General features: G+C 41.1%; 3 protein-coding genes across 5 annotated transcripts in view; 2 read left to right on the forward strand and 1 right to left on the reverse strand.

Annotated features, from left to right (window-relative positions):
- The window catches only part of Mmp2 (Matrix metalloproteinase 2), a 109,066-nt gene extending 90,161 nt beyond the window's left edge, over nt 1-18,905 (forward strand). Inside the window, exons 4-8 of the mRNA XM_018010988.2 lie at nt 14,997-15,137; nt 15,602-15,747; nt 16,681-17,417; nt 17,763-17,904; nt 17,975-18,905. Coding sequence (XP_017866477.2) covers nt 14,997-15,137; nt 15,602-15,747; nt 16,681-17,417; nt 17,763-17,904; nt 17,975-18,516 — 1,708 coding nt within the window. The 3' untranslated portion in view covers nt 18,517-18,905. The remainder of the gene's footprint in view (nt 1-14,996; nt 15,138-15,601; nt 15,748-16,680; nt 17,418-17,762; nt 17,905-17,974) is intronic.
- Nucleotides 18,906-21,340: 2,435 nt separating this feature from the next.
- LOC108616055 (alpha-tocopherol transfer protein) lies at nt 21,341-23,238 on the forward strand. Of its 3 annotated transcripts, none has more exons than XM_089470459.1 (4): nt 21,341-21,517; nt 22,020-22,371; nt 22,438-22,810; nt 22,884-23,238. In XM_089470459.1, exons 2-4 carry the CDS (start codon nt 22,058-22,060, stop codon nt 23,136-23,138), a joined length of 942 nt encoding a protein of 313 aa, XP_089326585.1. In that variant the 5' UTR covers nt 21,341-21,517; nt 22,020-22,057; the 3' UTR covers nt 23,139-23,238. The 3 variants fall into 3 exon arrangements, with proteins under 3 accessions (XP_089326585.1, XP_089326586.1, XP_089326587.1); XM_089470460.1 differs by lacking the exon at nt 21,341-21,517 and adding an exon at nt 21,613-21,796; XM_089470461.1 differs by lacking the exon at nt 21,341-21,517 and adding an exon at nt 21,613-21,790.
- GstT1 (Glutathione S transferase T1) lies at nt 23,131-24,524 on the reverse strand. The gene is made up of 4 exons (XM_018011003.2): nt 24,117-24,524; nt 23,954-24,056; nt 23,575-23,891; nt 23,131-23,514 (listed from the first exon to the last, which is right to left on the reverse strand). Exons 1-4 carry the CDS (start codon nt 24,232-24,234, stop codon nt 23,372-23,374), a joined length of 681 nt encoding a protein of 226 aa, XP_017866492.1. The 5' UTR covers nt 24,235-24,524; the 3' UTR covers nt 23,131-23,371.
- Nucleotides 24,525-25,146: the final 622 nt, after the last annotated feature.

Here is a 25,146-nt window from a genome sequence, read left to right on the forward strand (position 1 = left end):
TAGCTCCTCATTAGGAAGGAGTAGTAATTAACTTTGGTTAAATTTATATGCTTACACATTATGAATGTTGTGAACTAAGACCTTACGTAGGCTACTTTACGTAGCAGCTACGTAAAATGCAACATATGCATATGTAATTACACATATATTCTATAAAAATCACATCAAACTGTGGTACGCAACACGCCATTAACGCAAAGCTCTTGCGAAACGCGCGGAAAAACGTATGCACTCGTAAGCGTACGTAAGTAAAAAACAAGTAAAAAAAACTTGTACGAGTAAGCAAGACAAATTACATATGAAAGTGCAACTTTATTTGACACAACTCCCAAATGGTTGACAACTTAACGTAAGTGCTTACGTCATAGAGTGCACAACTGTACTTTTTGCTGTGAGCTGCTCACTGTTCGCTGTTCGCTGTTCGTTGTCTCGCTGGCTCTGGCCTCTACTCCTTCATGCTATAACTTTCCATCTTTGCGTCAAGTTTTTGGCACATTTGCTTGACAAATTGTTTTGTTTGCGCCGCTCGACGTCAGCAATCGATATACCCACCGTGTATACGGAATATATATGGATTATATATAGCCCGATTGATCTGAGTCCAAAGGCAGTCGAAACGGCAGCGAACCCAACGGGCGGCCACACCCACAATAACTAACTAAGCAAAGTAGTTGTCACAGCAACCAAACATTTTGCTGTCAGCTAAATAAATACAAACAAATATATATTCGAACGTTTATATATATATATATATATATATGTATGTATACTATGTACCGCCATATAACACTTATATAGATTGAGTAAAATTTCATTTTCTTTATATTTTTTCTTGTTTCTCTTTCTTTGCAGGTAAGTCGCAAAACGCTGTTTGGCGCTTCAAAGACGCTCGATTTGGTTATAAAATCAAAGTACGTACTTCTTTTTGACACCCACACGGACACCCACACCCACACCCACACAAACACACACAGACCCACACAGTGCCAACAATGCCGCCATTAGAGACGTCTGAGGCAGTGCAAGAGATGAAATCAATAAAGTCGAACGTATCCTGCTGATAGCTGTTTAATGTTTACAATATGTCTTTATTTCTTTTTCTCCCACTGCTTACACTCTTATACGACCTCCCGCTCGCTGTGCCCCTCCCACAGCTGTGGGCTGCTTCTTCGTTTCATTTCCTATATACCCCTAGACACATTTGCCTTTGACTTTACCTTCAGGAAAATGCACGGCTCCCGCTTAGCTATGCAAAACGATTTGATAATACCCAGCGTTATGATCCTGGCCAGCAGCTGCACTTGTTATGATAGCAATACCCGACACTGGACGAGGCGTGGGCCAGCGGGAGAGTGTCGTCTATAATGCCAAACAATTTAGTGCAGTTGCTGCTGGCGCTACTCCTGCTGCTGCTGCAGTTGCTGTTGCTGCTGGTGTCGCCTGACAAAGGTAACCTCCATTATCCGATTTGCATTTAGGTTTAGGTGAATGCGCTCAAATGTGTAATTCAATTTAAGCAAAACTTGCTACCAAACAAACAGTAACAGCAGCAGCAGCAGCAGCAGCAGCAGCAGCAAAGCCAGCTGAGAGGGGCTACTGCTGAGTTTTGGCATGCAGTTAACCAGAAAAAAGTAGCGCAAAAAGCAGCTTAGCCCCCGGAGCCAAACTGCAGAGGGCAGTTTACCAGCAGCAGCAGCAGCAGCAGCAGCAATTGTAGTAGCAGGAGTATAAAATAAAATAAAAAATAAAAAAAAATAAAAGGTCGACATGGCGCATAAAAAATTCAAAGTCAGTGAAACGCAACTTAAGCTTTTTTTACACCGGTTGCCAAGTGGCTTTGGGGCAAAGACTAACACAAAATCGGGATAAACACACATGTACAACACACACAAAGCGAGGGGCAAGGCAGCTGCAGATAGCAAAAGAGAGAAAGAGAGAGGGAGAGAGTGGGAAGGCGAGGTCGATAGACAGCTGAGCAGGCGGAAAAGCGCTGCAGGAAGTTAGCACATAAGCGGAGTAGATTAAACACCGAAAAACAGGGGCTCAATGAGTCACATGCAAAATGCCCCTTCTCAACTCACACACACACAAACACATACAAGCCAAAGTTGAGATTTTTATTTTGTTTAGGTTGTAGTTCATACCCTGTGCCCATTTGATAGCCTCAAAGTAGACATATCTCATATGATAACGCTTAGGTAACAAGCTAATGGCAAAATATGAGCTAAACTCAAATGTAGCTAAAATTCAGTTTTATTTATTAGCTTTTATCGATAGCTCAACACATCGATAATTCTGTTTAATTGTACAAGTTAGAGCAGCTCTGAACTCAGTTTATTTCATTTTAGAATACTTTTTCATATTTCTCAAATTTACAAAGAGTTTTTTCATTAGATGGGTTTCCAAATATATTTAAATAAATGAGATCAAATTCAAATTTAAAAAAATACTTCTTCATTTAATATAAAAATGAGAGGATTTGCTTACCAAATGAGTACACATATTTAAATAAAATATAAATGTATATTTTAGCTCATTTATATCACCTTTGCAGAGTAACTCTCGGACTACCACTCCCAGTTGGGGCTCTCCTTTAATTTGCTAGTTGTTTTTATTTTTATTTTTATTTTCATTTTGTAAGCCATTCAAAGCCGACAAAGTGCGCTTAAAAATGTCAAAACAAAAGGAAGCCAACGGTTTTTCGGCTCGCCTGTCTATCTGCATTTCCACATGGGTCTAACCGCATTCCAAACTCGTTGCCCCAAAACAACCCAACAAATATTTAGCAACAGTTTATGCTGAAAAAAAAAAATAGGAACTTTTTTAACTTTTGTAGCTGAGCTTATGGAAATGTTTAGAGCAGAACTAAATTACAATAAGCTCGACTTTATGCCAACAAATAGCTGCAAGCCCTTCGCATGTTATTTAATTATAATCAACTATCTAAAGCAAACTGCAGTCCAAAGCTAAATGTTGTTTGAAAAGTATAAAAAAGAAATGTGGAAAAAAGAAAAAGTTCACCTGGTAAACTGTAAAGGAAATTTAAAATAAGTAAATAAATCAAGGCAATGATTTACCAGTTTTCATTCACCAAAATATAAAAAAAATACCTCTGGTTTCGGTTTCTAGCATGCCGTCTCTTTCAATTGTCAAAAACTTAATTTTAATTTTAATTTTAATTTTGTTTTTTTTTTTTTTTTTTTTTCTTATAAAACAGGGCAGCACAATTGTCATTATCCGTTTGCTGCCTTTAACCAGTGCTTGCTCCTATTTTCAAGGACAAGATCCGTATCTCATATAAACGTTTCTCAAAGAAACGATTAAAACAAGCTAAGATAAATGTTGGTCTTCATTTCTAAATTGGATAAGCATCTAATTAGACATATGGCTCTTCTGCCACTTGTAACAGACACTAAAAATATAAAAAAAATTAAATAAAAAAAAAAGTTAATCAGATGCAACACGTTTTGCTCGCTTTACGCACAAACAACATTAAATCGCTTGGGACTTTTCTGTGGCTTTTTAATTAGCTTAACAAGTTCGTCGTGCGATTATATTACAGCGACTCTCTATGTGTCTCTATCTGACTTTTCTCGTTATTGTTTTTTATTTTTGGCATAGCTATGGCTTTGCTGCTAATCCGATAACTTTCAAATGGCCAGACAAACTGTTGTTTGACCAAATGGAATTTGTTTGTGCTTAATGCAGTTTCACTCATAAAAAGTGATTCTTTATCGCACGCAATGCCAGGTAATTCCAATAACAAGCAGTTTCTAATTGGATCTTTTAATGAGCTGTGTTGACAACTTGTTTGGGACTCATGAAATGAATCGACGGCCCAATGATATTTGAGTTTAATATGGCCATTCAAATATTATGCCGATGCTAAACAGCTGCTCAATGATTGTGTGTAAAGTGAAAAATTCTAAAACATATAAATGTCACACATGTTTAGGGCCAACAAATTATGCATGAAGTGCAAATATTTGTGTAAATGGCATAACAATTATTGTTGACTATATAATCAGCATATTGTATGCATACTATGCGAATTAAGCATTTGTAGCTGACTTTCGCCCCCAACCGAGCCGGACGGAGCCCGGGCCCCACTTCAATCTAGATATGTGTGCATATATATAAATATTAAATATGCATTAGCTTAGGAATCACACACACTCACACACACACACTCGCGCTCATTTGTATGCTACACTTTTTTACTTTTAATGCTCTCTTGCACAAGCTTCGCCACGTGGCGCCGCAATGTGTTAAATTTTTACAGTTGAATTTGTTATGCGGCCGTCTGTGTGTGTGCCTCTCTCTCTCTCTCTCTATGTGTGTGTGTGTGTTTGCGTAGTAAATTTGAATTTGATTGAAAAGCATGTGACACCGCTCCATCCGTCCGTCCTGTGCCGCCTCTAGAGCCATCATCTCAAAGAGGTCTAAAGGCTGCTCCTTTTTACCTGGCGCTTCCTTTCGCTGCTCCTGCCCGCGCCCCCTGCTCGATGTCGCCTGCAGTTTAGATAACGTTGAACGGTGCGCATCATTTGGCGCTCAGCTTTGACTGCTTACTTTGCCATGCTCTGCGGCAGGGGGCGGGAGACGCGAGGCACGAAGCACGAGGGGCGTCCGCTGCTTGTCAAATGGTTTTGTATAGATTTCTGGAGACGCCAGCTGCTAGAACTACCCACTAACCGGGCTCGGCCTTTGTGAGTTTTTGTGACAGCTTGTTAGACGTGGCATGTATTCTAGTTGCGAGCTGTATGAGGCATGAGGCAGGCGGCATCTAGCCGCATTGTGCATCAAACTGACAGCGATGAATGTAAGCGATTTATTTTATGATTTATTGCGTATACGCATTGTATTCCATTGCCATGGATTTACTGCATACACACAAACACACGTATATCATTATATAAATGTATATCGGTCTCTGTGTGTGTGTGTGTGTGTGTGTGTGTGTGTTGGTGTATTTTGTATTCATGCCCATTTGTGTGTCGCATTGTTAACACTTGCAAATCGCTTGGCTATTGCGATTTTCCGTGCGGAAATAAATTCAACAAAAGAACTTCTTAAAAACATAAGCAGCAAAAAGTTGTCTCCAGTCGCCAGCCAGATGGCTAGATATAATGGGGTGAATATTTATATTGAGTATTGATCCCAACTCATTTTAATCATAATTTGATTTGTTGTACTCCATGCACTTGCTGCAATGCCATATAGCTCATATGGCCCTGAAACCTCTTTATAAATATTATTATACTCATTCACGAAAGTGAATCAGTATATTGGTTTTGTGCAATGTCCGTCTTGCTGTCCGTCCGTCTGTCCGTCTGTCCGTCCGTCCGTCTGTCCGTCTGTCCGTATGAACGCAATCTATTTCGGCGCTATTGAAGCTAGAGACTTGAAATTTGGAACACATACTCGTGTATATCTCCGATTTATAAAGTGTTAAAATTTTCCCGATCCGCCCACTAGGGGCGTGGCAAATCGGAAAATGCATTTTCCGATATACCAGAAATCATGTTTGTTGAAGAGCTAGAAAGCTGAAACTTGGTATGTAGGTCCGCGTTGACCACCCAAGATCACGAGCTATGGCGGATATATCTACGCCCATTGGGGGCGTGGCAAATCGGATAAAACTGTATCTCCTAAAGTTGTAAACCTAGAATGCTGAAATTTTGCACGTCAGCTAATGGTATGATTCTATAAAGTCTGAAGATAAATTATAAGTCTACGCCCGTTGGGGGCGTGGCAAATCGGACCTGAAGATATAGTGATTTTTTAAATTCTCCTATATTTTGGAGACTATTGATGGCAGAGACCTCAAATTTTGTATATATACTCGGACTGATCACCCAAGACCAAAAAGTTTTGTCGGATATATGTCCGCCCACAGGGGGCGTGGCAAACCGCAAAAGTTTATATCTCCTAAAGTATAATAGCTAGAAGCTTCAAATTTGAATAGTTGAGTTACTGGTAGCCTCCTCTATCGATTCCCCAAAAATAATTTTTACGCCTCTTTAGGGGCGTGGCATATCGAAAAATACCCTGTAATTTTCACATTTTTTTAGGGTAAGCATTCAAACTTTGCAGTTAGGGTAACGTTATCTCATTCTAAAAACTGACCAAAAATGAGGTGTCTACGCCCAGTTGGGGCGTGGCAAATCGGAAAAACCTGTATATTCTACAGTATTAGAACGAAACTTAACTACTAAATTGTTGATGGGATGTGAATGAGTATTCCGCAGTCGGTAACGCCCGACTGCAACGTTCTTACTTGTTTTATATTTCATTTGATTTTTAAAATAGTTTCTTGCCAACTCCAACTTCAAATTAATAAAAAGTTCAATGTTAACCGTTTGTTAGTACTTTTCAAATGCATACTAAATTCTTAACTAAATTAGATCTCCTGCCCAAATATTGACTCCCCCATACACAAGTCGATTTAAGCAACTTCGGATAGATTAATACTTTATTGACTTCAATGTGACTTCATTGAAGGCATGCAGTTGGTGTAACTTACTGAGCGAACTCTTTAAATCGAGAGCAAACTACACGGGTCTGAATCTTTGAAAACTTTCAATTCAATCAAGTGTCAAATTAGTGAGGATTTTTAATTTAAGCGTCCCTTTTTTACGACTGTTATCTTGTTTCCTTTTTTCTGCTGCCATTCGAGTTATAAATAAAACATGTACCTGTCGCTCAATTAAGAGCCCGACGTCAGCTGGACCAAGTGGGACCGGGAGGCGGGCATGCAGGCGGGGCGTGGCACTGCCAAGTGCCAGGAGTTACAAATCAAAATGTATAAAACATGCAATTTGTTTGCCAAAAAGTCACGCGTAACTTGGCCCCGCCCCCTTTTTGCCACTCAACCCAACTCCTTCAGGGACTCGACTAAGAATTCCAGGCATGTGCGTGTATGTGTGTGGGTGGGGGTGGTGGTGTGTGTGATGCGTCAAACTTTATGCAAATGAAGTGTTAAAGTTACGAAAAAGTGCAAAAGTGCCAAAAAATAAAAACAACAAGAAAACTAAAAATTTTGTCTTGCTTTGACTCACTCAACCTGGGTGTGATGTTATTTCGATTCGGTATCCATCACAACCTCCTTGAGTGAGCGATAGCAGGATAGAATACCCACAAAGCTAAACCAAATAGACTAAAAAGACCATTAGGCAAACTAGCTAAACATTGAACGGAAAGCATTCAGAAGAGAAACAAAATGGAAATTACGGTCACAAATGGCTGACAACCTTTTATTTAAATTACAAATCGGAATAGTTGCTTAGATAAAGTTTATACAGTACATATCTAAAATATAATAGTTGGCTGATTCCAATTGATAAATCATGCATCTATTTGCACCGCGCTACGGAAATGAAATATCAATTGAATAATATTATTACGACTCAAATCTACAGAGATTGAACTGAATAATCAGTTCGTGTGGATGTGCTATATGATTATGACTCTCCTCTGTCACTCTGTCTCTTTCCCTCACCGTCGCCTTTCTTGTCTCTCCTGCTTTGCTCTTTGTGTCTCTAATGCCCCCATGCTGGGCTCTTCCCTCTCCTTATCGATCATTTATCTAGCCGCCTGTCTTTACCTTTTTCTACATTATAAGCCAAATAACACATTAGAGTCTCATAATGTTGGCATTGCTTTCAAACCTGTTTATGTTTGATGGATACTTCCAGTTTTCCCACAGACAGTTAGTCTTTAAGGCCAAGGATTGCTTTTGCTCAAACTCAACCGCTCTTTAGTTGAGTTTATGTTTCTTCATTTTTGATTTAAAACCCATCTAACACAATTTGATATCATCCGAGCCCTGGCTATCTCTGCACATAGACGCAGGCAATTTGCAATCAAAATAATGTATAAAGGAGATGCGCTCTCTTATGTGGGAGCCAAGACGTTGCCCACAGCCAAGATGCCCCAAATGGCTGCCGTAGCCTTAGGACAAAAGTCAAGCTGCGTATGCATAATAAAATTTTGAAATGCCAATTTAATAATGCTTAATGGCAAAAATCATTTTTGGTAATAAATTTATGAGCACATGGCTAGATGCCAGCAGCATAAGTGTGTGTGTGTATACATGTGTGTGTATCTGGCCTCGGGGCAACCACTCAAGTCGAAGACGTAGCATGCTTCTAGGCGCGTTGAGTGAGACGAAAGCGAGACAGAGAGCGAGAACGAGAGCGAGAGAGGACGAACGAGAGTCCTGTGGCAAATATTTACCTTTTGAGAGGTTTTGCTCCCAACGCATTTGAAAATAACATTTGCAATTTTAAGCACTTGAGACTTGTCGCCAGCTGCCCCCGCCAACACATATATGAGAGTGTGAGTGTGAGTGTGAATGTGAGAGTGTGTCTGTCAATTTCGTCTTGTACTAATGACAATTTTCATTCTCTTATATTTTATATAGGTATTTTTTCTGCTCTTCTGCTGCTGCTTATTACTCTAGCGGTTACATTGTGATTATTTATTAATTAAATTTGCCATGAGACAGCAGCTAAAGCAAATTTGTAGTATGTTTGTGTTTGGGTTTTTGTGGCTTTCAGGTTTCGGCTTTTGGCTTTTTTGGGTCCCAGAACACATACACACACACACATGGATATACGTACTGATCTCTGGCCTATTATTTGAAGACTTAGCCCAGCTTTTGTTGCGTGCAAACAATTTTTTACAGCAATTTATTGAATTTATATTCTAACCCTTTTTACTCGTGCTGGAACAGTACCTCTCTCTAAATATTTAATAGGCCGACTCGAAAGCTCCAGCGTAATTATCTGTATAGTTTGCCAGACCAGGGCAGCAGGGAGCCAAGAGTTATGTGCTCTGCGCCCAGGTGGTTTCACCTGCAATAAATTGTTGTTTAAGGACCTTAAAGGGTCAACGCAAATACGCTGACAATTATAAATGTGTGCACGAAGCATATGCACAAGCTCCGAGCAATTTATAGCAACTGGCAATTGATCAAAGCTGCTTTAAAAATCCCTCCCCTCAACTCCTGCGATTCCCCTTCAATTTGAAATCATCTAATTAATAAAACAATTAATCATTTAAACAGACAATCGATTAGTTTGAGCTCATGATGCAAATATCTCGCGAAACTATTTCAATTTAACTATTGCCTGGAGCAATGGAAGTAAGCTCCTTTCACTTTATTACAATACTACGTTTATATCAATAAAGCGAGAATGATTAAAATAGAGAAAAATATATATAGAGAGAGAGAGAGAGAAATGGAGACGAAGAGCGAGATGGATATGTGCTCTAAATCTTTTAAAGTTAATTAATCTCACATATTACTCAAGAGACGCTATTTTAATTTTCAATTTATTTTCAATGCTGCAATATCTGAAGCAGAAAGAACTGATGGGCCCGGCTGGGCAAGTTCTGACCCTGTTGCCAAAAAGGAAAAGCCATCGGCCGTCATTCCTCACTTGCCGGGATGTCAGCATTACCCCAATCTGTGACAGCCTATCACAGTCATGTCACAAAGTATTCGCACATATACGCGCGCAATATTTTGATTAAAATTGCAGGTACAAGCTGTGAACTGCGAGTGTGTGCGTGTGTGTGTGTGTGTGTGTGTGTGTGTCGACCCACTGCTGCTGCTGCTGCTGCCTGTCTGGCAGCGATTTGTTCGCCCTTCGTTGCCAATTGATTGAATTGAGCACATTGAGCCATGAAATGTTTGCCCGACGGCTAACAACTAAATCACCGTTGGCAGCTTTGCATGATTTCTCTCTCTCTCTCTCTCTCTCTCTCCCTCTCTTACACACTCTATATCAGTCTAAGGCAAAAGTCAAGTCACAGAGCAAAGTTGGCTCAGTAGAATCGACTATGAAATACCACGCAAATAGCCCGAATGCTAAAATAAATAAATAAGTCTCCGAATTTTACTATTTTTATTTAAATATTTATTAGTTACAAGTACTTTTTACAGGGTATTAATATTATCTTTTTTATTATTTTTTTTTTTTTTTATATTAAAATCATTTCTGAGCAAAAGACTTGCCTTTGTCAAAGAAAGTCAATTCATCTCACATCAGCATATACCCTATGCTATTGAGTAACACCTACAGGGTATCGTAAGATGGCGTAATAGAAAATACCTCTGGCCGCCGACTGCAAGCGTAGACAACGCTGGCTTTGGCTTTGGCTTTGGCGTTGGCGTTGGCGGTGGCGCATTTTGCAATTTTTCCTGAATTGCATAGATTTTTCTCCGCGTAGCGGAGACAATTTTGTGCACATTTTCGCCGGAGAGTTGGCTTCCTTCTTGCCTTTTTTCTACCCTATAAACTTCCGTGAAAAGTTTCGCTGGGTTTTTGGTTTTGTTGTCAGACAGCTATCGAAAAAGTTTTCGGCAATGTTTGCCCAAGAGCGTAGCGAACTAACAAAATGAGTTTATTTTTTGCTTAATTTCGCACAAATTAAAAACGTCGAATCCGGCTCAGTTACGGCTCCAAAAATCCGTAGATAAAAAAAGAGGAAGAAGAAGATGAAGCGAAAAGAAAGAATACAAAAAGTTCAAACTGGGAAGCAACGCCATTTTTCGTCTTGCAAACTTTTTGAAGGCACTGTATGGCCAGCCATAAATATATAAGTCAGGCATGTGAGTGTGTGTGTATGTGTACGTGCATGTGTGCGTGTAAATTATATAATTTTTATTAAGAGTTTTTCGTTTTTAGTAGATATCGTATGTTGCCTTCTTAAAACTCGATTCCACGAACTTATCAGACATTCAATGAGTTGGCAAAGTGCTTAATGCGCCTCTTACATACATACATATATGTATGTACTTACGTATATATACAAGTGTAAGCTGAGCTGATTTTTTCGAGAAGCCAAAAGCGTTTCGCTTAACGCTTAAATAAAAACTGGATTACGGCTCACCACAAGCGCCATTAATGTTGCCTTCGCAAGTCGCAGATATAAAAGGTATTACATGATGTGCACTTTATGTCGCGGCTTGTTCTTAAACTTTGCAAGTGACAGAACGATGTACCGCATTACTGTCTGCTTCAAGTGTCACGGGCTCGAATAGAATTGAATACACTTTTTCGATTTCGACATAGGAAATGTTTATAAAAGCTGTGAAATCCACTGCTAAAAATAATTCCTACTTGAATTTGTTGAGGAAAGCGCTGGCAAATATACATTACCCTTGATTACCCTTAATGACAATTTTAATTGTTGCAATTATTGCAAGAGGAACTGTGAATAGACTGATGAAGCTAATTGCTGTCGATTCCAGGCATGAAATATAGAATTTGCTTTATATTGTATTGGTTTGCTTTCTTCATAAGAAGTATTTATAAGGGCTATTTACAGCTAAAAATGCTGCTTAGCGCTTCAAAGTACCTATGTGATTTTTTTTGATATCATCTTAATCATTACAATAATAAATTCCCTAATTGTTAAAGCTTTCGCTTTCGTGATAAGAACTACTCAAACCGATTATTGCTACAACTATTTCTTGAGTCGATTTGCGGTTAAGATGACTTTTGTATTATTAGCTCACCATTATAAATACTTACATCATTTTATTTAATTACTCAATTCATTACATCAATAAAAATGTTAATTAATTATTAACTATACTTATGAAAGCAGCCATGTGAGTGCAGCGGATGTACAGGACTCCTTGATCTTGTTACAATTTAGCCATCAAATTTCAACATTTTTTCAACGAATTTCCCCCAAGCACCCGCATTCACATACATTAAAAAATCGAAACTCAAGCCAATACTTCATGAGAGATAAGCTTGTTCAAAAGGTATTTCACATTGAAATGTTGTGGGTATTTTTTAACGAACGGTAAACCACGAATGGCCCTGGCAGCTTAGTCCATATGCAGGGCACCACGCCCAGCCACTTGGCCCACTGAAAGGGCAGGACGTCTGCCTTTGCTCGCCTCGTCTCGTCTCGCCGCGCCTCAACTTGCCTCACCTGGCCACAGCCTACATGAAGTGAAGCGAATGAACTCGCGCAGCCATTTGGCTAATTGTTCAGTTTGTTTTACGTGTAAGGCAACAAATTGGCCAAAGCACACGTTTGCCAACAGCAGGAACAGCTGCTGAGCTCCAAAGGTAGTCTGCATTGGCATGTCCTCGACTCGCCGCCCCACCCGCTCGCCCCTGGGGTGGCAGTTAGCGAGGCAGGGTTCATAATAATTTAAATGCTCGGCACACAAAGTGACATGGCAAAGACAAACAAAGGTCAAACCGAGGCTACTGTTGCTGCTGCTGCTGCTACTGCTTTTACGGCGACTCCTCTGGTTGCAGCTGGAAATGGCTACGTGACAGGACGCAGTGCAGTGGCTCGCATTTAAATCCAAGAGCAGCAGCAATGAAATTAGCACGACAAAGGGACGACTCAGTGCAGGAAAAGAGAAAAAGCCGGAGAAGGGGGACTTGAGGCAATTGTACGTAGTGCAGTTAATTTGCCATTGCAAAGCAACAGCAAACGCTGAGCAAATAGTAAACGAGTCGCGTGAACAGCAGACAGCAGGCAGCAGGATGCAGGCTGAAGGCTCAGCAACTGCTCCTGCTGCCAGCCGTCTGCTAGTTGTCCGCTGCCTGGACAACCGGATCAACAACTAAGCAAACAAATGGCGTTGCAATTGGGCACGTTTTGGGCAAAGCGCTCGGAATCACAGTCAAAGTCGTAACCCAATGGAAATGAACTGCGACACGAACTGGACACGGACAGGACACAGCAAAAAGGACACCAGAGTCCAACCTACTCAGCCTGTTAGCCCATGCCAATCCAACGTACGTGTGGCTAATGATGTTGCAGTCAGTAAGAGGCCCAGATTCCGAATCAGATTCCAGCGCAGGCAAATGCAAATGCAGATGCAAATGCAGATGCAGATGCAAAGGCGATGCCTTGGCCTAGCGACGTGTCAGATGGGCAATCGTTACGCACAATTTGATTGGAAAATGTGGACAGCAGCAGCAGCAGTAGCAGCAGCAGTAGGAGCAGCAGGGGCACCCGCAGCAGTACGAGCAGCAGAAGCAGCAGCAGCAGCAGCAGCAGCATCCTGAACCTAAGCTGAACCACTTAAATGGCCACAAGCACGCATACGCAAGCTACGCTGCAAATAAGAAACTACGACTAGTTGGCCGACACAAAAGCCAACACTAAAAGCCAACTAAACGCTGCAGGGAAATATAAATAGAAAAAAGAAAGTTAAAAAAGAGATGTGAAATTAAGAAACAGAGGACAGAGGACAACGAAGCAGCCCAGGCGAAATTTCTGCTAGCTCAGGCCGAGGGACCTTGTGCAAACCACACGCACACACACACACACACAAACACGCACACGAAGTGAGCTAGAAAGTGTGCTAAAGCCAAGTTTGACTGATGATAAGATACCCTTGAAAAAGCTTAAAAAAGATTTCAAACACCTTAAAGTTAATCTATCTCTATCTCAAATTAAATTTGTTTACATTCATATTTTGATTATTTAATATTATTAAGATCGTCATGCCAGTAGTAAAAATTAATATAATATACCTCAGCAATATCTGACCCCTGTTAAAAATAAATTTATAGCATAAGATTTATATGACAATAATTTTATCAGGAAATAATGAATATAATCAAATATAAAATATCATTAAAAAAATAATACAAAATTTTACAAATTGAAGATACTACCCAAAGATATACGAAACATTATATTGATATTATTGATTTGAATGCCAATCTCAACATTTTCAAGTCTTATACTCTCTCATTGAATAGAATTATATACAGCGAAGAGAATTAACAAAGAATCATCTAGAGTTAAAAACATCTTTAAACTTAATTAAACCTATTTTCCTGTCCATTTTGTTTGGGATGCAGGGTATTCGGAAAGAACAAAAAAACGATATGAAATAACAAAAGAGGGGCGAAAACTTTTTGCTTTAGTCAAGAGCAACAGACGGCAACGCCCGGGCTGCAATGGCATAAAAGAAACATAACTAATTTGCATAAAATGTGGAAAACATGGTGCCTATATAGAGACCAACACTGTCTAGTGGGAGGGGGTGGGGGGCGTGGCCTGACCGGATGGTGTGGGCTAGCTGCAAACTTTCCGCCTCCTGCCGGAGCGGGAAAATCGAGTCAAAGTCGTAAGTGAAGAGTTGCTCGCTGTGCACTGGCCTGTGCCCGGTGCAGGTAAATTTGCGGCCAACTTTGCGGCACAGAATTTATCAAAAAAATAGTAAACTAAATGAAAGTGCCACGCCCAGCAGCAGGTAGCCGCCCCAGCGATTCACTTCAACGAACCTTGTATATGCGACCAACCAAAAGACATTTTTGCATCACAAAGTGAAAGTTATGTGCATGTGAGGGTAGATGTGTCGATGTGTGTGTATGTGTGTGTGTGTGAGTGTGTTCGGCCGAGTGTAGAGAGTGTCTCTGTGTGTGTTTGTCGTACCCCCATATTAGCGGTTTGTATCTTTTGCAACATGACCACGTTGAGACAAAGTTGTAGGCCAAATTGTCAGCAAACAATGTGTAAAGTCGGTTCGCTCCCAGCTGTAGTGTGACTGCCCGGAAGAGAGTGTGCGTGTGTGGGTGTAGCTTGTGTGTTTAACTATGCATAAGAAAGGAATCTGTGTGGGTGTCCGCTTTGAAGCATGAGCTCTACTTGAAGCCAGTGCTAAAGCGCTGCCAGCCGAGACAAAACTAAATTCTTTAAAATATGCGACAATTCTTAAGGAATTTTTAAATTTTCAGATTCCATCCTTATCTTTTTTTGTTTGACCACTCCAATGAAACTGCACTGAGTTATGCCCATTTGATATTATATGTGCATTGTCAGCTCTGCTGATTCAAGAGACATTTCAGATGATTCGATTTTTACCCTAAAGGAATCATTGCAAAATATTTTTAATTCTTTACCATATTCTTATAAAATACGTACATATTTGTGCTTAAATCTTTACTTGCATACAAATGTAACGAATACCTGTTTTTCCCGTTTACCGTTTTCAGTTTGGTGAATCAATCGATGCCGGACGCGAACAAAATTCGGACCATGGTGTCTCGGGCGCTGCGCGTGTGGGAGACCAATTCGAAGCTGACATTCCGTGAAGTGTACAGCGATCAGGCGGATATACAGGTTCTCTTTGCACGGTGCGTATGAAATGTGGAAGGTGGAGAGTGGCGCGTGGAAAGTGGGTGAGCAGTAGGTGGGTGGGTGAAGGTTGTTTGCTCAGCCACCTCATGTAGACCATAAAAAGAAGCATTCTGTAGTACCATAAAGATGGGCAGCCCATAAAACTGCACTTAAAACCAGGCAACGATAAATAAGCCAAGTATTAAACCATGAAACCAATGATGATGATGACGACAACGACAACGTCAACGACAACGAAGACGACGATGACGACAGCAGCAGAAGCGAAGGAGATTTAGCTGCATGCTGGATACCAATTTCAAATCAAAGAGTTTATGTTGCAGCTGTTGTGTCGCTTTTTCCTAGATAAGCTTTATTTTCGCAAGCTCGTAACCTCGATGCCATTGAATTAACTAATCAAGGCTCTGGCTGACTAACTCTCGACTCGACTAACTCTTCTTCTACCCACTCCCTCCTGCAGGCGCGATCATGGCGATGGATACAAGTTCGATGGACCCGGCCAGGTGCTGGCGCACGCGTTCTATCCGGGCGTCGGGCGCGGCGGCGATGCGCACTTCGATGCCGAGGAGACCTGGGAGTTCGATGGCAGCAGTGATGACAGTCGTGGTAAGTGGAGACCAGCAGCTGCTGTTGCTGCGGTCAGCAGATAATCTAGTCAGCGAATGCAACGCATAAATTAATAACATTAGATAATAACACACAATAATAATAATCAGGAGCAGCAGCTGTGGATGCAGCGGCTGTTGTTGCGGTCGGATTGTGGCTAAAAGCCTGCGGGCGAGTTGCAGGCGACTAAGCCGCAGCGGCACCGCCTTGTTGCAAGTGGCAAAATCAATAAACGTTGGCGCCGGCTGCCTGCATGCGTTTTGTAATTTAGCGCCATAAATTGCGCCCCTAACGGCAGATCCAAAGAACCGTATAACCCGCAGCCGAACGAAGCCCGGGCGAGAACCCGCTCGGAAACCAGAATCCAATGTCGACCATTTTAATGGTTTTTAATGCCAATAAAAAACTGTCAGCATGATGCGTGACGTTGGCCAAACGCAGCAACGACCAATCCTTAAACACCCTGTAATTTCAAAGTGCATACACGTGGCATTTGAGACTTTCTAAGCATTCACTTTTCTGATAAGCGCAACTTAATGTTGATAAAAAATGTCTATTCACAGATTAATGTGGTGTTTGATTCGAAATCATAAATATATGTATAAATGAAAAGAAAAAGTAAATAACAATCTGTCTGCTTAGCAGAAATCCTTTAGTTTCCATGACGCGGGCAATACTTTACGCTCAAGTTACAGAGTATCTCGCAGTCGAGCACATGTGAAAGCAGCGTGTGCTCTTCATTGTAAATGTTGCAACGACGCCATTTTTATGCCACTTACAAAGTCGTCAAGGCGACGACGCGTTCTTGTCTCCTCATTTCTTCTTCTTTTTTACGTTTCTTGTTTTTTTTTTTTTTTTTTTTTTTTTTGTATATATATTTTTGCCTTGGCCGCTGGATGCCATTAACCAATCGCTTGTTGTCGCATTTTACAGGCACCAACTTTCTGAATGTGGCGCTGCATGAACTGGGCCACTCGCTGGGGCTGGGCCACTCCTCGGACTCGAATGCGGTCATGTTCCCCTGGTATCAGAACAATGAGGTCGATGGCAAATTGCCCGACGATGATCGCATCGGTATACAGGAGCTCTATGGGGCCAAGGAGAAGGTCTGGGGTGCCTATCGACCGGGAACCACGACGAGCACCACAACAACCACGACCACAATGCGCTCGCTCACCTATTATCCGCAGCAGCGACCCAACTATCCCAATCGTTATCCAACCTATTATCCCAACTATTATCCGCGAGGGGGAGATCGTGAGCGTGAGCGTGAACGAGAGCGGGAACGAGAGCGGGAACGAGAGCGGGAGCGAGAACGAGAGCGGGTGCGTCAGCAAGAGCTAGAGCGCGAATATAAACGACAGCGCGAGGAGCGAGAACGAGAACGAGAACGAGAACGTGAACGACGTCTGGAACTAGAGCGAGAACGAGAAAGGCAGCGGAATCGAGAATTCGGAACGAGGACATCAACCACAACGAGAGCACCAGTGACAACAAAGACGACGACAAGAACAGCACCCACCTATCCCACTCACAGACCCTACAACTACCCCACAGTGCATCGACACAAAAAGCCACATAAACCACGCAAGCCTAAGCCGGACAACTGTATGACCTCATACGATGCCATATCCATGATACGCCGAGAGTTGTTCATCTTCAGAGGACAGGTATAAATAATATACTAGATGCTAACCTCATTTCCAGATACACATTTCAGATATTTTGAGTACGTTACCATAGTAAATGGTCTCGTTCATTAATGAAAAATTAATTGCATTAGATCAGGCATACCATAAAGTTATTAAAGAGATATATGTTTAGATTATTTTTGTATTGGCTAGAAACCAAATCTTTTTTCGGTAGAGGAGTCCCATAGTAAATTCACTCACTTTTGGGCCATCGATATATGTACATATGTATATATGTATATCGGAGGTCAACACTAACTCAATCTTCATTTAATGTTTATTTCTGCTATATTTATCGTTAATATTTACTCTCGTTTTCTGTAGTTCCTCTGGCGCATTGGTGCCAAAGGCTTGTATAATGGCTATCCGACGGAAACGCGTCGCCATTGGTCCGCACTGCCCGAGGACTTTAACAAGGTGGATGCCGTCTATGAAAATCAACAGCGTCAAATTGTGTTCTTTATTGGTAAATAAACCTCTATCTCTATCTATCTATATGACGAGCTCTATTAAACTGTTTACCTTGCCACCCACAGGCCGGCAGTATTACGTCTTCGATTCGGTCACCCTGGCGCCGGGCTACCCACAGCCTTTGACCAGCCTGGGTCTGCCGCCCTCTCTCAGTCATGTGGATGCCGCCTTCGTATGGGGCTACAATAATAGGACGTATTTGACGAGTGGAACGCTCTATTGGCGCATTGACGACAGCACGGGCAAGGTGGAGCTGGACTATCCCCGGGACATGTCCTTCTGGGCGGGCGTGGGCTACAATATAGATGCGGCCTTCCAGTATACGAATGGAAAGACCTACTTCTTCAAGAACTTGGGCTACTGGGAGTTCGACGACAATCTCGTAAAGGTAGCGCACGCTCGCCCCAAGCTCTCCTCCCGCAAATGGATGCAGTGTGCGCGCAGCGTCAACGACGTGGACGAGGAGCTGCGCTGGACGGCTCCCCTAGTATCCGGTTCCAATGAGACCACGGACGGCAGCTCCGCCTCTATTAGCATAAGACAACGAGGGCATAGTCTAACTGTCATCCTTCTGCTGGCATTCACATACTTGGCCTGGCGTTGTTAAGATCGTCACAGCATTGATCTATGAGAAGATCGGCCGTATAAGTCTTAAGACATCGACCTCGAGCAATGGTCTATCTTCATACATGCATAACATATATATGTACATAGATAGAACTTGCATGCAGACGTGTATGCCCTCTAGTAGATCAATGCTGTGACGATCTTAACTGTCTCATTTGGCTATCTATATACAGAGAAATATAAGAATATTTTTACAGCCGAGTCCCGACAATTCGAAATGGCAAGGGGATAAGTTTCCGTTTCGATTTATACAGGATAGAATGTTTTCCATTTGTCGCGATTTTCGATTTACAAATTTCGGGGTACAAAGTAAGGAGATTCGACTGTAATTCATATAATATATATCTAAAACTTGCCAGACGCCCACTGCATGATTGCTTCTTTCTTACGCAAATACATCTATTTTATAAAGTATATCAATTTTATATATGATATGATAGGATACGCAGTGCATCCGATTAAGAATTCTTTCACCTATCACTGCCTTGTATAATTAAGTACAGTATTTCCTTATTGAACGAACAGATTGGCCCGAATCTTAGTAGCTATAAGCTGCCCGCATTTGTTTTGTAGTTATTTTTGTTTTTTCTTTTTCAAATTGATTATAAAACAAACGAAATCCCCTTCTAATTATTTATATTTACATAATGTGATATTATCATAAAATTTCGCATGTGTGCGATTCCACAGAGAACTCGACTAACAAACACTCAAGATCAGAAAACATTTAAACAACAATTCTAAATATATACTTATTTGCTTAGATTTAATTTTATATATATATATATATATATATATATATATATATATATATATTTGAAAGGAAATAAATTATAGATTTAAGTTAATATATATATATATATATTCATTATAAATAAATAAATATACACATAGACTCCAAATCTTTGGTTTTTAATAATAATAACAGATATCATTATTGATGCTTTTTCACCATTTCCACAAAGTTCCAAGTTGAGATGTTAATATAGATAAGATCTTAAAAGTTTGAAATTATTATAGAATATGGAACATATTTGTTTGACAAATTAATCTCATATATCAACCATACAAATTTTTCTAAAGGGTGTTATTTATTAATTAATCAGCAATTCAGAGAAATCTGTTGTCAAACAATTTATAGCAGCACTTTCAAAATTCTGTAGCTATAGACCACATTCAACTGTTTATTATAACTTACCTTGTGTATACTTCTATTCATGCTTATAAACGATTGAAATAATCATTTCATATCAAAGGTGGTTGATAACAACGTGCACAGATTGTACAGTTGAATCACCAATGAAATATCAAACAAATGTACATATATACATATGTAGATGTGGGTACATGTATATGTGTATGTATGTCGACTCATTATGAGTTTTCTGATATTTCAAATTTGCTCAAGTTTTTATAGCCTGAACCCATTTTTAATGGGAAATCAGGGTATGATGGTTTGGTTAAAAGTATGTAACAGGCAGAAGGAGGCTTGGCAGACCCCATAAATATTCTTTATCAGGGCGATGAGCCGAGTCGATATGGCCTTATCCGTCTGTCCGTCCGTCCGTCCGTATGAGTGCGTCGATCTCAGGAGTTATGTGCTAAGGCTCGTACCACTAACCAGAGTGCTCGTACGCAGTACAAGTTTATCATATTTTTTCGATAACGCATCCGATAATTCTTTTATCGGGAATAATCGAAAAATTGCTTTTGTTTTCTTCAGCCTAATTTGAACACTTTTAGACCTGGAGACTTCAGATTTACTGTGTATATTTGATTTACAGACTTTAGATACCACCCCCCCCCCCCCCCCCCCTTCGCCATAAATTGTAAAAAACGTATTTCAAGTACTAGAGACTTGTGCTTTGAAACGCACATTTCAACCATATGATCACGCTGAAAGTTTCATAAGGATAGTCCTACTACAAGAGAAATTATTCAACTAATAAATTCTCATAATATTGCCCACACCGCAGGGCAGCCCAAGCGCTGTCGCTGCTAACTGCGCAGTCAGCAGAGCGCGTGCTTATGTGCATAAAATAAGTGCAGAGTGAGTAGAATATCAGCTTAGAGGGTTTAGGGTATCTCCTAGTCGAGCAGTCTCGACTGGAACCTGTTTTATAGGTAGTGCAGTTCGTAGTGTAACCCATAAGTCGAGTAATTTATGGCTAAAGTTCAATTCCACCTGTGCATGGAATAGCACTATGTACGAATATCGGTTTGCGATAACAAATAATAATAATTAGTTAATCTTCGTAAAAATGTAGTAAAAGCGAAAACCAAAAAAAAAACTCTATTTAAGTAAAAAACAGATGTATCATGTTTAACGATAATGCCCTTATCTTGCGTTATAGACAGGTAAATAAAAATGCTTAGATATATGCACATACATATATAAGCGAAAACTGATAATTGGGCCAGTGACAGTTAGGCAATATGTGCCGAAAGAGTGTAAAGGCAGGTAGATGATTTAACTGTATAGAATGCATAGCTCTCCATTATCCGTATAATGTAACCATCCAAGATGACCCTTGCCTTCAGTGGCTGCACCTTCAGATGGTCATTGTAGTGCCTCTTATACCTTCTTTATATACTTCTCGTTGAATGCTGTCAGTTGAACTATACTCAATATCCAATAATCAGCCAGTTCAATTGCACTTGGGTCTCTGGTTTGTCCGAATTTGTGTGCTGCTCCAATTGCCATTAGGCGATGCGTCACAGCCCGTGACGACATCAGCGTGAGTTCCGATTCCGAATCCGAGTTCGAGACCGAGACCGATACAGAGCACGAATGCCCAAAAACTCGATCCACAGCCCATCGGGCTGACAGTCGCGCATAGACCACAGACGTGGACAGTAGTTGGCGGTTCATAATATATATATACACTGCATATATAATATATACTATATATTCAAATAGGGTCACACAACGTAAAAAAGTAAAGCCAACCATATATGTGCATACAGCTACACGGTAAAAAGTACGTCGCGACAAATATATGTATATATTCATATCATATATATATATATATATATATAATATATATTATATTAAATTAGTGACAATTGCGAGCAGAGGTCGAGTGAGCGTGGAAATTATACAAAGCTTTGTGTCGCACAGTTAAAGACGAATCAAGGCCCGCGCCTATATAGATATCGAACTGTAGCGGCACTGATAACACGCCAGCTACACCTCGTTTGCCACTCTGACTAAGCCCCAACCCCAGCCCCAGCACTAGAGATAGTAACTAAAAGTACCTGTAATTATATACAAGTTCAACTGTTAATCAGTTCAGTGATAGCCCAAGGGCTTGTCACATCTATGACAAATCATTTGTCCGTTAAAACTGAAGCACTTGGTAGCATGAGTCCATATCTAATCACTAAAACATGACGATTGCAAATCGCCCGGAAATATACTTTTGACTATTATCTGTGCCCACCTAAACCGAACTTCAATAAATCAAAGTTCTGTACCACCAGATAGCCGCGTCCAAAATACATCCCACCCACCACAAGTCATGTCGTCCATTGATAATCTGAACATCCGCCCGTTGAGCGCTGAGCTGGGTCTCAAGGCGCAGAAGGAGCTGGGCGAGGTGCCCGAGCGAGTGCCAGAGGACATTGAGACGATACGCACATGGATCTCAAAACAGCCCCACCTAAAAGCACGCGAGGATGCACAATTTCTGGTCGCCTTTCTGCGCGGCTGCAAATACAGCCTGGAGAAGACAAAGCTCAAGCTGGACAACTTCTATGCGATGCGAGGCGCTGTCCCGGAACTGTACAAGAATCGCCTCGTGGGCGAGAAACAGCTGAACATACTCAAGACAGGGTAGGTGCCATGAAAACGGAAGATTATCTCTCACATACTCTATATATGTACACGTATAACTTTAAGCTGCCTGCTGCGACTCTCGCATCCGCTGCAAGTGGACGGTCCACGCATTCACATCTCTCGCTATGCCCAGTACGACTCCAGCAAGTATTCCATTGCGGAGGTCATGCAGGTCAACACCATGCTGGGCGAGATACAGATCAGAGAGGACGACAATGCAATGGTATCTGGCTTTGTGGAGATCATCGACATGAAAGGCGTCACCGCCGGCCACATGTTCCAATTCGACGCGGTCCTCATCAAGAAGCTGGCTGTGCTCGGCGACAAGGCGCTGCCATATAGACCCAAGGGCTTCCACTTCATCAATGCGCCATCCATGGCCGAGAAGGCAATGTCCATAGCCAAGAGCTTAATGAGCGACAAGATACGCAAACGGGTGAGTTCTGAAGGCACTGGAAATGAGAATATATACATAAATAACTATATAATTTTCACTTTCTCCTGCCCAGTTCCATATACACACCAAGCTGGATTCGCTGTACAAGTACGTCCCTAAGGAGTATCTGCCCATTGAGTATGGCGGCACCAATGGCAACATACAGGACGTTATCGATACCTGGACGAATAAGCTGCTAGAGTACACGGACTTCTTCCAGGAGGACGCGGTCTACGGTACGAATGAGAAGCTGCGACATGGACAGCCCATTAATTCGGAAACGCTGTTCGGCATCGAAGGCTCCTTTCGGAAACTGGACATTGATTAGTTATACGTTTTATTGTAGTACATATTTATAAAACATAATTTTTAATGTTGTAAAAAGAATCAGCTAAACACAAATTTCAAATAGAAACGATAAACTTGAACTATATGAAGATTGTCTATGCAGACGTTAGAATCTGATTAAAGCTAGTTAAACAGACAGAACATAAATTAAATACACTCAGGCAAAATTAGACTAAGAAGGCAGGGAAAAGTAAGGGAGCTGGACAGATCGGCTCACAACTTAGCTGCCTGCTTAGCCTTTTGGTTAACGAACTCGTAGGCGATATCGTTGTAGGGCTTGGATGCGATGCGCACGCGCTCTAACCACTTGGCCACCTTTGGGAATTGTCGTTCGTTCACATGGAACTGGCAGAGTCCTGCGAAATACAGTGCATTAGCAATGGAATACCAAGGAGCACTGCTATTGGATCGCTTACTCAGCTGTTCTATCTCAGAGGAGCACGATAAATCTGCCACTGTGAGCTTGTCGCCAACCAAGTAATCATCGTTCATCCAGAAGCGCTCAAGGAGATCCAGACTGGTCTCAACATCTTTTACAAGTTTAGCAACCACCTCCGGCTTGGGCTTGGGCGCGAGTCCATTGATGGGCAATAGCCAACCCTTCAGAAAGTATGTGCCACAGGGCACATGCACGTTTCGGAACTGCCACATCAAATACTCATCCACACGAGCACGCGTCTCCAGATCCTTTGGATAAATCTGCTGGCTCAACTTATTCTTATCCGCAAGATAACTGGAATTAATGAGAATAAAACTTCTTAGTGCTGACCCCTTTCGCTTGATATTTATACTCACCGGATCATGGCCACGCTCTCAGAAAGGTGGAAGCTGCCATCCACCAGTGCGGGCAACTTCTGGAAGCGATTGATCTTCTTGTACTCATCGGTCAACTGCTCACCTGCAAACACAAATTCGAATTTGATTCGCCGCCCACAGCTCTTGGCGCACTTCAACTTACGTTTGCGCAGCGCCACGGGACAGGCTTCAAATTGCGTTTTGCTCAATTTGAGCGCGAGCCACACAGCTCGCGATGGTGGCGACAGGAAGTCGTAGTACAACTTGAGAGCCTGTGCCATCTCAGTAAATTAATCCGGAAAAACTCGGTCTCTGAGTCTGAGACCTACTGAATCAGCTGTGGTGCAAAGCTCAAATTTCGCTGCTGCTCAGCACTGTTTACCCCGTGTTCGTTTTTCAGCACTGCTCTGGCGTACCTGTAGAGCTATCTCGCTCGCACTTAGCTGCTGCACTGAGTTGGCGCGAATTTCAAATGCACAAGACAAATTCATCAAAATCAACTCTTATTCTACACAAAGTCAATTGTTTGTTCCACAGCAAAACAATCAATCACATCAAATATTTAAAGTGACAAGTTTGGCATTACATCTAATACTTTAATGGATTTTGTTATTCGATTTTCGTTTTTATCTCGTAGCTGGAACATGCCGAAACTTTTATCTAAAGCATAGATAATATCGCAGCATAAATGCCAAGGCGAGATACGTCATAGGCTTATCAGCAGCGATTACTAAGTGAATAATGATAGCAGCCAAAGAAAATATCAGCTTTGCGATTGGGTGCTTTGTTGTTGTTTGTTGTTATATATTTTTTGACATTTAAACAAATTCGCTTTAATTTATTAACGTACTCAACATGGGTCGCTACAATACACCGGCAATTATATATGTAATGTGTATATACTAAATATATATATTTATTTTATTCAATGTATGTATATGTTTATGTGTAAACTAGTATCAAAAATTAGTAGAAACGACACTTAACTAAATCAAAAATGTTCAAAAATTAAATACATATATATATGTATGCATATGCATATGCCTATGCATCGGTATGTTTGTACGAATGCATATTCAAAATAAAAGCCAACATCAACTTAGTATAGTATACACATACATATATATGGTATGATATATATATATATACATATATATGTATAAGTAGAAGACGTCCATTGTGAGCGAAATGCG

The sequence above is a fragment of the Drosophila arizonae genome, chromosome 5 (genome assembly GCF_054131065.1).
Source record: "Drosophila arizonae isolate 15081-1271.41 chromosome 5, UAZ_ARI_1.0, whole genome shotgun sequence".
NCBI lineage: Eukaryota > Metazoa > Arthropoda > Insecta > Diptera > Drosophilidae > Drosophila > Drosophila arizonae.